The 12,628-nt window shown below is 41.6% G+C and overlaps 1 protein-coding gene and 1 pseudogene across 1 annotated transcript in view; both read left to right on the forward strand.

Annotated features, from left to right (window-relative positions):
* Ankmy2 (ankyrin repeat and MYND domain containing 2) overlaps window positions 1–12,628 on the forward strand; it is a 41,643-nt gene that overhangs the window by 11,131 nt on the left and 17,884 nt on the right. The window contains exons 3-4 of the mRNA XM_028768790.1: window positions 1,640–1,778; window positions 7,469–7,567. Of these exons, the coding sequence (XP_028624623.1) occupies window positions 1,640–1,778; window positions 7,469–7,567 (238 nt within the window). The remainder of the gene's footprint in view (window positions 1–1,639; window positions 1,779–7,468; window positions 7,568–12,628) is intronic.
* LOC114622358 lies at window positions 2,159–4,420 on the forward strand (annotated as a pseudogene).

Here is a 12,628-nt window from a genome sequence, read left to right on the forward strand (position 1 = left end):
AAATTTTGTTTTAGATTATATTTTTGAAACAATGTCACTTAAAACCATAGAATGGTATATCCTATATCCTATTAATTATAAATTTCAAACTGAAGTTATCAGGAACAAATCAAATACAGTATAGCAATAAAAATGTGTAGCTTAACTCTTCCAGATAGGTAAGGCTAAGGGCTATTGTCAGACCTTCAACACAGCAGCCCTGTGCCCAGGACTGTACCAGGCCTATCAAGAAAAGCTGCGAACAGCAACATTATAGATACAAAAGGTCATTCATTCTTGGGTGGTCCTTATCCAAGAGAAAGATGAAGACAAGTTACTACAAGATTTTTTTTTTAAAAAAAGATATACTAAACTGAAAATCTCTAAGAGAAAATGCCTTCCTTCGGACATGAAGGGGTCATATATGAGATATAACAGAACTGTGTATATGCTGTAATATTATTACTTCATTAGGTAAAGACAAACAGATGTGGAGGCTAACCAACTCAGTCTAGCTTAAATATCGCCAAGTATGTTTGTAATCATATGTAATCAAATCATAGTGTAATTAAATATGTGTGTGATTTGGGGATCTTGGTTTTAAGATATGATGTCACAGCAGTAAATATATCTCATATCTGCTTTTTCTCAAAGGCAGTAATCTGAGAATTGATAATTCACTACACATAGATGTATTTATTAAGATTTTTAAATTTATTTTTATGTGTGTGTGTGTGTGTGTGCATATGTGTGTGTACAGAGGTCAGAAGGAAGCACTGCACCTCCTGTATCTAGAGTTCAGCAGTTTTGAGTATCTGATGTGTGCTCAGATGCTCTGAAGCAGCTAGCAATCTTAACCTCTGAGCCATCTCTTTATCCCCTCTAAAATTTTTTAAAATCTTCATCTTATTTGTTTGTGTGTATATCTGTATGTGTGTGGGGGGGGGGCACATGTGCTCAAAGAACAGCTTTTAAGTTGGTTCTCTCCTACTGAGTCCTGGTGATCACACTGATGAAGCCAGGTGTAGTGGCAAGCACTTTTCCCCAGTGAGCCATCTCATTGTCTCCGTATTCACCCACTGAATAGCTTTATAATTGTGTATTCTGAACCCACTGCATCTCATTCAGGTTTCCTTTATCTAAGTGTTCAGATGGTTTCAGAATTCTTGCTTTTGGTTTGGTACTGGAAGTTGACCTAGGGCCTTGCACATGTTAGTCAAGTACTGTACCACAAAGCTACATTCTAAACCCTGTTTTAGATTTTTATTTTAGGATTGGGTCTCACTAAATTACCTAGCTATAGCATAGGCAGGCCTTGAATGTGTGGTTCTCATCTTTAGTTTTCTTTTGTTTGCATACCTGTTTGTTCATTTGTGTCTTAAGGAGACACACGTGTTGGCGAGACAAGGACCTTAGGCAGTCTAGGTTCTGACCTTTGCTCTATTTGTTTGATGGTCTATGAGGTTAAACCTATCTTTTCTATTTGCTCATCTGTTTTTAAAAAATGTGGTTTTTTTTTTTCTCCTCAGAAGTTGAGGTAAGATCTAAGAGAGGAAATAATACTTTGTAAATTTTTAAACATGATTTTATTAATTTTTGTGTGTATAAGTTATAAAAATGGAAATGTCCATAACTAATGTATTTCCCCTTTCTGTTAAAGAATGGAATGACTCCTTTAATGCATGCAGCCTATAAGGGAAAACTTGACATGTGCAAATTACTTCTGCGACACGGAGCTGACGTCAACTGCCATCAGCACGAGCATGGGTACACAGCCCTCATGTTTGCCGCACTTTCTGGTAACGTTTTAGTATTTACTTTATCGGTGTTAATTACTTACACAATCTAAATATGCATATATTTTAAATTCAGTGCACGTCTTTAGTAATTTTTAGAAGTTTAATAGAAAACAGTGGTGAGAATTGACTTCTGAGATGGTATAACACAGCTGGGCAGCAGTGGTGCACACCTTTAATCCCAGCACTCGGGAGGCAGAGGCAGGTAGAGCTCTGAGTTTGAGGCTAGCCTGGTCTATAGAGTGAGTTCCATGACACAGAGAAACCCTGTCTTGAAAAACTAAAACAAACAAGCAAGCAAATAAATAAAATAAAAAGAATAAAAGCTATAATGTCTGAAACAAGTTATGTAGCTAGTGATCTGTTTTGTTTCTGTTTTTAACATGTTTGTTGTGGTTCGCGGGATTTGGGCGCCTACCATAGCACAGGTCTGCAGGTTAAAGAACAACTTGCAGGAGTCAGTGTCCTCCTTCCCCCATGTGGACTGTGGGGATTGAACTCCAGTCCTCAGCCTTGGCAGGAAGTGCCTTACCCACTCAACTGTCCAGGGACCTGTTCCTTTAGTGACTTCAAATCAGTTGGTTCACTATGGATTTCTTCTTTCAAATTGGCTTCTCTGAGTCGAGATCGTTACATTTCAGTGAAATCCAAACCATTTTTTTTTTGTTCATTTGATCAAACAGCTGCCCTAAAAGTGCTGGCCATTAGCTTGATGGATCATCCGTGTGGAAATGTACTCTTACATGCTATAAGCCTGTCTACTGAATAAACTCATTAAAAATATCATGCCCAATAAAACAGAGTTTATGTTACTGAGATGTTCCCGCTCTCCCTCCTTCCCTCCTTCCCTCCTTCCCTCCTTCCCTCCTTCCCTCCTTCCCTCCTTCCCTCCCTCTATTTCTCCTTGCCCATCCTCCCTTCTTTGTTTCTGTTTTTCAAGACAGGGTTTCTCTATGTAGCCTTGGCTGCCCTGGAACTCAACTCTGTAGACCAGGCTGGCCTGGAACTCACAGAGATCTTGAGACCTGGGGTTAAAGGTGTGTGATACCTGCCCAGCTGTTTGTAGGCCTTTCAGAAAATAGAGATATACTGATTTTAAAGGCACTTATATATAAACTGTGGGGCACAAAACCATTTCTAAGTAGTATATATGATAATGAACCCATAAATAATAAAAACCCTAGGGGCTGGAGCAATAGCTCAGCAGTTAAGAATAACTAGGGACAGTGGAGACCATGCAGCATTGCTGTTAGTCTGAACAAATAACTGTGGGCAAAGAGGTGCAAAACTGCAGAGCAAGAGCACCTTTAACTTGAAGAAGCAAACCTATACTCCAAGAAAGCATCAACATTGCCACATTAGCAGCAGTAGCAGACGTTCCCCCCCACCCCCCCCACCCCCACCCTCACCCCCACCCCCACCCCCACCCCCATACATACACACCACACCTGTGAGTAGACACCAGGCCAGCAGTCAGAATGAAGGCTTGACTACTGAACTGAAGAATTTTAGGAAGCCAGGAGAGACCCTTACCTGGCATAGCCATCTCTTTGTGGACAACCTTCCTCCCCTGATGTCACTGAGGAGGAAATGAGGAAAGTTTCTAAGAAATATAGAAAAGCAGGTGAAGTTTTCATTCATAAGGACAAAGGCTTTGTTGGCTTTATCCACTCGGGAACATGAACCTGAGTGGAATTTACCAAAGTGGAGCTAGACAATATGCCACTCTGTGGAATTTGCTTTGTTTATCACAGTGCATCCATACTACCCGCGATCTTCCTCAGTTTGTGTCCAAAGAATCACTTGAAGAAGTTGTTTGTGTTTGGCCAGGAGGGGAGGGCTCTAGTCACTGTGGATGCCTAAGGAAGGCCCTCAGGGATGTCAGCTGGTCAGAAAGCTATGGACAGAGTATGACGTCTTCTTTAAGCTACCCACATTTCCTTCGCCTGTGACTGTGGACCAATGGACTTGATGAGGAGGGACTTCCAGAGAAGCTGGTTATAAAACTTCCCAGCAATTTCACAAGGAGTGAGAGCTCCCTGGGTGCACCGCCTGGGTTTGAGTATGAATATACCATGCACTGGAAGGTGCTCCCTGAGATAGAGAAGCAGCAGCGGGGGGTCAAGTGGATCTCTACATCAAGGAGGCTCGAGAAGCTGGAGCTGGGGACAGCATGCCATGAACACCACGTTATGCTAATGAGGCAGGATTTGATGAGGCATCAAGAAGAGCTTCGGAGAATAGAGGAGCTGCATAACCAAGACGTTCAGAAATGAAAGCAGCTAGAACTCAGGCAGGAGGAATGCAGGCGCTGTGAAAAATACAGCAGGAAGGAATTAAGGGAACCCTTCCCTGGTGCAAGAGAACAAGAGATACGGATGGGCTAAACGGCTACGGGAGATGCTATGGGAATAAACAGTAGAGGCGCCATTTCCCCTGCACCTGTGCCAGCTGGTACCCCAGCTCCTCTGGAACCTGGCACTATGATGCTAGATGGAACCCTGGGATTGACCCCACCAACCATTCAACAATTTGGCCAAGCCGATATAATGGAAGGAATTGGAGCAACTGGTGTAACTCCTCCTGCATTCAACCATCCAGCTCATGGAGCTGAGTTTGCTCCAAACAAAAGCTGCCAATATTAAATAAAGTTGCAGGGTGTATTTTCCTGCAACCCTTAAAAGAAGGGCCCTTTTCAGACTAGCCAGAATTCTACCCTGGAAAAGTGTTAGGGGTTCTTCCTAATAGGTCGTTCTTCTCTGCCTGTACTACTGTAGAAATCGAGCTTGGAGGCAGAGGGCAAGGGAGGGGGTGGTATTTAACAAGTCAAAGTCTGTGGTATAGTGCTTTGTCCATCTGCCTGGTGATTCCTGAAGTCACCCAAGGAACCACAACAGAGTGGACTCGGAGCTTCATTAATCTTAATCATTCCTGGGTTTGGGGTTCTTGTTTGTTTTTTCTTTGTTCTTCATGTTTTAATTACTTTTTCATCTTTATTCCCTTCGACCCCAGAGACTTATATACCACAAAACCTAAACATCCGGCAGTGACCTTAGCCTATTCCTCCATCTACTTCCTGGAGAGTTCAGACAACTGTCCACAGAGGTTACAGCACACACACAGTTCTGTTACAGCTCCTATGTGACCCCTTCGTGTCCTGAGGAAGACCATTTCTCTTAGAGACTTTGATTTTAGTATAGCTTTAACAACATCTTGTGGTAACAGTCTGCCTCCATCTTTTTTCTTGGATGAGGACCATCCAAGAATGAATGACCTTTTGTATCTATGATGTTGCTGTTCGCAGCTTTTCTTGCTAGGCCTGGCACAGTCTTGGGCACAGGGCTGCTGTGTTGAAGGTCTGACAATAGCCCTTAGCCTTACCTATCTGGAGGAGTTAAGCTGTGCATTTTTTTTTTTATTGCTGTACTACAGTGTTTGATTTGTTCCTGATGTTTGCAGTTTGAATTTTTTTTTCTGAGAAATGGAGCAGTAATGCCATATTATCTTATAAAATACATTTGGAGCTCCCTACCCCCCAAAAAAGAGAAAAAAAAAAAAAGAATGCCTACTACTCTTACAGAGGACTGGGGTTTAGTTCCTGGCACCTGGATCATGTGACTCACTACTGTCTGTAACTCAAGTTCTAGAGGATCAGTATCGTTTTGCTTCCATGGGTACCTGCACTCATGATTCTAGGCACACACATAAATAATAATAATAATAATAATTAATAATAACAACTCTTTTTAAGCAAAGAAGACATCAGTGATTTAATTACATAGATTTTTATTATTCACTCATACAATACATCCTGACCATAGTTTCCCTTCACTGTTCCTTTCAGTCTATCCCCCTCTTCCTCAGATCCACGTCTCCTCCATTTCCCTTCAGAACACAGCAAACTTCCCAGGGATATCAACTAAACACTGCATAAAGAGATACAATAAGACGAGGCACAAACCCTCCTGTCAAGGCCCGATGGGCAACCCAGAAAGCAGTAAAGGATCCCAAGAACAGGCAAAAGTCACGAGACACCCCCCACTCCCACTGTTTGGAGTCCCCTAATGACACCAAGCTAAACAGCCACGACATCCTGGCATAGACCCATGCAGGTCCATGATTGTCCCTTTAGTCTCTGAGTCTCTTTGAGCCTTGCTTAGTTGATTCCATAGGCCATGTTCTCCTGTTGTCCTCAACCCCCTCCAGTAGGATTCCCTGAGCTCTGCCTGATATTTGTCTGTGGGTCTCTGTATCTGCTCCCATCAGCTGCCAGAGGAAGCCTTTCTGATAATGATTAAATTAGGCTCTGTTCTATGAGCAGAATATCATTTATTAGGAATCATTTCATTGATTTTTTTTTCCCAGTCATATTTGATTCTATGTTAGTTCTCTGGCCTCTCCAGGCTCTGGTTCCTAGCCATCCATCCAGGCAGTCTCCCTCTTGTGGCATGGGTCTCAAGCTGAGCCAGTCATTGGTTGACCATTTTCACAGGTTCTACACCCTGTTTACCTCAGCACATCCTACGGTCAGAACAAATTGTAGGCCCAAGGTTTTGTAGCTGGGTTGGTGATCCAGTCCCACCACTGAAAGTCTTGCCTGGTTACAGAAAATATATGGTTTAGGGTCCATATCCACCATTACTAGGCACCTTCGCTAGGGATGCCCCTATAGATTCCAGGGAATTTCCAGTGCACTAGGTTTTTACATTACCCTCCAAATGTCCCCCATTTACATTGCCGTAAATGGAATACTATATAGATAGATTTAAAATACAAATGAAAGTGAAGAAAAGTATTGTGTATCTTGGTCTCATTGCTACCTCTAAGGAGGTCTTATAAATCAACTAGAGAGAGGCAAATACCTTAATAGATAACTGAACAGAGAACAAAAGAAATAAAGCCAGTTGATCAATATGTAAAATGATTTCAGCATCAATCAAAGAGGTCAAAATCGGAGCCCCTGTGATCGATCATGTTTGCACTTACTCTATTGGCAACAGCTAAAGTGATAGTGCCTGGGAATTTTGCTCTGTTTCGTGGAATGTGTTCAGTCTACCCTTGCTGGATGAAGACCTGGCAATATGTATTCAAAACACAGCACACAACCTTCATCTACATTTTCTAGGAAAAGTTCTTTAAAAAAAAAAACAAAACATGGTTCATTCTTGCAAAAATGAACCAAAATTGCTGCTCACTCAGTGGAGATAATATCAGTAAAGCATCTATAATGATTTGGAAGACTGAGAACGAACTAGAGATGTTTACATAGAAGTATGCGGAAAGAGCCCAGAGTTTAATACCCCAGAGTCTGTAGGTGTGAGAGAAGGAACAAGTCAATGGTGCTCAAGGGAGGGCTTCTGTTCATTTTCTCTTGTCTTTGTTTTTGATAATTTCGAATGTATGTTTTGATGTTACACTAAGCATTATCATTATGCAAACATACTCTTTCACTGTTCAAAGTGATGTTCACTTCCATACCTTGTTTGCATTACCAAATGGATTTTTTAGGAAGTTAGATTGACTAAATAGACTTGCTACACTTTATTTTCTTGCCCATTGTTATGACTCATATTTTTGGAAAAATAAAACTGTACATGATAGAAACTTAAAAGTCAGTGAGGAGGCCGGAGAGAGAGGAGAAGGCAGGCAAGCTTCAATTGTGCATTGCACTGATTTGGTTCCTGTAACTCTAGGTAATAAAGACATCACATGGGCCATGCTGGAGGCGGGTGCAGAGACTGATGTTGTGAACTCGGTGGGAAGAACAGCTGCCCAGATGGCAGCCTTTGTGGGTGAGTGTTTACCATAACTTCACGGTGAATTATTCTGTTTCCTGTTACATATATTTTATTTATTTGCTTATTTAGTTTGGATTTTTGAAGGAGGTGCTCACTATATAATTCTGGCTGTCCTGGAACTATGTAGACCAGGCTGGTCTAGAACTCACAGAGATCCACCTACCTCTCTCTACCTCTCTAGTGCTGGGATTAAATAAATGCATGTGCTACCACTAAGGTGTTTTATTTCTCTAATGGAGGGAGTTTGGTGCCAAGATTGAGAACATGACTGTAAACTCAGCCGACTTGAGTTGAAACTCTGGCTGCCACCACTTTGTAGCAAAGTACTTAGCAATGTTTGTCTTTCAGCTTCTTGATTGTAGAACAGTTACAGGGCTGCTTTAAAGATTAATAAGAGATGATTGACTTGAGATCTTCTGTGTAGGACTAATCAAAGAGTTGTTGTAACTTGTGTGAATAGTCATCAGAACCGCAAGGCTGATGTTGGAAAAGAGTGTCAGAGAGATGTTCTGTCAGACAACTGCTTCATTATCTCCATCAGCGGCAATCCTTGATGTCGCATGCCCACTCATCCTTGGCCTGTTCATCCTGTTATTTATCATAATGAGGGGGTAAAGGGGAGAGTGAGTGCTTGGTCATTGGTGTTTTGGACTCTGAACTGGCAGTCAAGAGCCCATTGATAGAAAAGCAGAGACAGAAACAACTGATTCAGTGGGATCACCGTAAGTCGGGTCATCGTGTGATGACCAGTGATTAATTAATCAAAGCCTTAATGTTCACACCTTGTTGAGTAGTTTGTAGGGGCTTTGGTTACAGTACTGAGCAAGCAGAAGTTGTTACTCATGTTTTCACAGTGTTTACAGGCAGCCAGCAATGGGTCAATGGTGTGAGATTATACTCTCAAGAGAGAATTGACACTGTAGACATACATTGAAGAAAAGGATTTTCTACCCCTTTCCAGTGGGTTTTTAAGAGAAATTATGTTTCAGCTGAGACTGGTCAAGCCGACTAAGCTGCGGCAACTCTGCCTAGCTCAGTTGCCATGTTTCTCGGCTGGAGGCCACGTGCACGCTGCAGCTAGAAATGGCCAACTAGAAACACCAGTCCTGCCAATCTCCCAGGCTGTCTCCACAAAGCTTGAACCGAGGACAATTCCTGCCACCTACGCAGTATCCACTAGAAAATGAGACTCTAATGCTTAGATTATCCAAAGGCTTTATATGTTTGGTAATGCTCAATAACAATATACCCATACGAAAAGAGTTGTTTCCCAATTAGCTAACCTAAATAAAAGTTGTTACCTGTGACTGCTCTCCATACCTGCGTGGCTCTCCATCCTCCTACATCGCTGCCCTCTCTAGCTCCTCCTCTTCCTTTTCCTCTTCCTCTCCTTACTCCTTCCACCTTAACTCCTCCTACAATTGTATAGTCACTTTTTCTTAAAACTGGTCGTTGCTTCTATTTATGCAACCAGGCAGACTATGTTACTTTAATTTCAGGAATATTTGAGAAAGTGATAGCCTTCCTGTGCCAACTTCAGAGAAGTAGTTAAGTCTCAGAGATGTTCTGGCTGCTTCCCAACTAACTAAGCTGCTATGGAGGGTGTCAGCACAGTGGGTGTGAGCACAGAACAAGGAGCCCAGAGGTGGGATTCAGTTCAGATTGTTGCAAATTAGGATTATGGGGGGAAAAATCTCATCACTTTCATGGGCTTCAGGTTTCTGACTAATAATGTACAATGAAGAGGAACTCAGTGACCTTCAGTTTTGTCTAATCCTACAGCTTTTTATTGTGTCTACAATAAAATGAAAACAGCCCAAATAGAAGTTAATTTTTCCCAAAGTCACAGGACTGGAAATGAAAGTCTGCTCTTTCACACCCGTACAATGCTGTTTGTCTTTATGTCTTAACACCACATCATTACCAACGCTTGAAAACACAGATTGTCTACAATACTGTTCTATTTTAACGAGGAGACATTTTGTAGTCTTACATGCTGTGGTGGTTTGAATGAGAATGGCTCCCATAGACCAGTGTATCTGAGTGCTTGGCTTCCAGTTGGACTGTTGGGTAGAATTAGGAGGTGTGGGCTTGTTGGAGGAGGTGTGGCCCTAGGAGTAGGCTTTGAGATTTCAAAGGCCCACATCAGGCCCAGAATCACTCTCTGACTACTGCTTGAGAATCAAGATGTAAAATTCTTAAGCTGTTTCTCTAACACTATGCCCGCCTGCCCGCCTGCTACCACATTCTCCATCATGCTGACAAAGATAGAGCCTCTGAAACTATAAGCAAGCTCCCAATTAAATTTATTCTTTTATAAGAGTTGCCTTGGTCATCGTGTCTCTTCATATCAGTAGAACACTAACTAAAACATATGCTGTACTGGCTAGTTTTATGTCAACATGACACAAGTTGTAGTCATCTGAAGGAGGGAATCTCAACTGAGAAAATGCCTGATCTGTAAGATCCGGCTGTAGGCAAGCCTATAGAGCATTTTCCTAATTAGTGATTCATGTTAGAAGACCTAGCCCATTGAGGGTGGGAGTGGCTATCCCTGGACTGGTGGTCCTGAGTCCTAAGAATGCAGGCTGAGCAAGCCAGGTGGAACAAGCCAGTAAGCAGCATCCCTCCATGGCCTCTGCATCAGCTCCTGCCTTCAGCTTCCTGCCCTGTTTTGAGTTCCTCCCTACCTGCTGTCAATGAACTGTTGTGTGGAACTGTGAGTGAAATATACCCTTTATTCCCAAGTTGGGTTTGGTGACACCATTTTATCAAGGCCATAAAAAACCTAACTAAGGCATATGAAGGCATGATTCTGTGTACCTATATACAATCTAAACCCTACAAATTAATGAAAATATACAGTATTTGCTTTTATGAGACTGGCTCAATTAGCTTCATATGATTATCTCCAATTATATCATTTTCCCCACTCTAAAATAGCAGTAATGTTTCTCCTGCATTTAAAGGTAGGAAGGCTAGCGTCACAGGTGGAGAAGTACATCACATCTCTTGTCAGTTGAAGTTATATTTTCCACACAACTGGCGTTTAAATTTTTTTCTTTCATTGAAAACTATATATATATATATATATATATATATATATATATATATATATCTCCTGAATATATATATCTCCTGATTATCCTTCCCCCTTCCTCTGCCCTTCCCAGTTCTTCCCCACTCTCCCTCCCATCCAGATCTAGCCGCTTTCTGCCTCTCATTAGAAAGCACCATGTCAGGCATGTGTTACCAAGCTTGTCAGTAAGTCCTTTCTAGCTAGTGTCTGTATTGTAAGAATTCCCACTCTTACTCATATTTTACTAGTTCTAGTTCATTATGGAGGAAAAAGAGGAATACTAGGTTTTACATTTTTTAATTATTAATCTCCTGGATCACAGTGGCTTTCACAAGAAGCCAGGTTTTTTTTTGTGTGGTTTCTAGAGACTTAATTTCAGTTCCCTGTATAACAAGAATTTCTACCCACTCAGCCATATCCTGAGTCCGCTTTTTTATTTTGTATTTATCAATAACTTGGTTTTCTCCCTCTCTTTTTAATCTTTTCTTTTTCTACTCCTTTCTTTTCTTTCCTTTTTTCTTCCTTCCTTCCTTTCCTTTTTTTTTGTTATTTATTGGGTTTTTTTGTTTCTTTGTTTTAGGCAGGGTCTCATATCATTTAAAACTGATGTGTAGCTAAGGATAGACTTGAACTTTTCATCCTTCTTCCTCCATGCTCCAGTTGTTGGGATTATAGACAGATACTCCTGTATTTCATATAAATGATGTAATTTATAAACATAGAATTATTTCTAATTCCAAAGGATAGTCCCTCTCGTTTTAGTAGGTATTTATTTATACACCCACTCATTCCATTCCTCTCCTCTCTATCATTACTCCTTATTTTATTAGGTGGTGGCGTGTGTGTGTGTTTTTCTTTAATATGTCTCTTTTTGGTGAAAGTTAGACCCACTTATACTTTGCTCTCTATGCCCAAGGTACTGCTTGGCTATTTAATGATCTCCATCAGGATGAAGTCTTCATATCGCATTTCTCTTTCTGTGTTTGGCTTGTCACACCTCTAGGTCTTTGCTCTCTGCCTTCTGCACCGCTGCCTTAATGCTCTGCTGCACCGTAGCCTTCTGCACCACTGTGCCTGCAGCTCCTGTCTGGACCTCACTGGATCAGTCTACTGTCTTTTGTGCCCATTCCTCTAGAAGGCCCATGCAGGATGTCACATCTTTTAACAGTCCTCTTGACATCATAGTTTCTTGGGTACTCCTCCCTGTTCAGGTTTACTGTCTGAGTGCCTCTCTCTGTTCCCCTCTCTCCTTTGGCTTCTGGGATCTCTGTTTTTCATTTAGGATTTGATTGCTGGACCTTCTGAGATGAGTTATGCAGATTTTATATCTTTTGAAACCCATCACAGCTGGGTGATCATTTTGGGATGTTTGGTTTTTTTTTCTCGCTTGTTCCTTGATGCTTATATCATGATTCTTTTCTCTCTGTTCATTTGAAAGTTATGCTAACAGCTTTCTAAATTCTACTTTTGAAAGTGAGAATTCAGTTAAGTTTCCCTTCTAAGCTTTTCCTTTCGGATTCTAAAGAAGTTTGACCTTCAGTTCATCCGTGCAATGTAAAAATTGACTCAGACGTGTCAGTGCGTCTTTGTTATTGAGAAGACCTGCATCTGGTCCTTATAGTAAAATGCTGGACTGGAACTTTTCATTTCAGAGGACTAGAGTACAGCCTGGTGGGAAGCCTGGCAATGGGCTGTCTCTGCAGTAGCAGCAGGAGAGCAAACAGCTGCTTGTTATGTAGTGTCAACCAGGAAGCAGACAGTGGATTGGCACAGGACCATGCTAGAAGCCCCAAGGCTCACCCTGAGTTACCCTCTGTCCCAGAGATTCCACAGCCTCCCCAAACAGTACTCCCAGCTTAGAACCAAGTATGAGATACATGAGCTGGCGAGCGATGAGTTAGCTTGATCCATACCAATTGAGTTTCCTCCTCTGTAGCATTTACTTTCTTATTAATAATGCTTTCTAGTTGTATCTA

This window comes from Grammomys surdaster, unplaced genomic scaffold, assembly GCF_004785775.1.
Source record: "Grammomys surdaster isolate TR1022 unplaced genomic scaffold, NIH_TR_1.0 188, whole genome shotgun sequence".
Lineage (NCBI taxonomy): Eukaryota > Metazoa > Chordata > Mammalia > Rodentia > Muridae > Grammomys > Grammomys surdaster.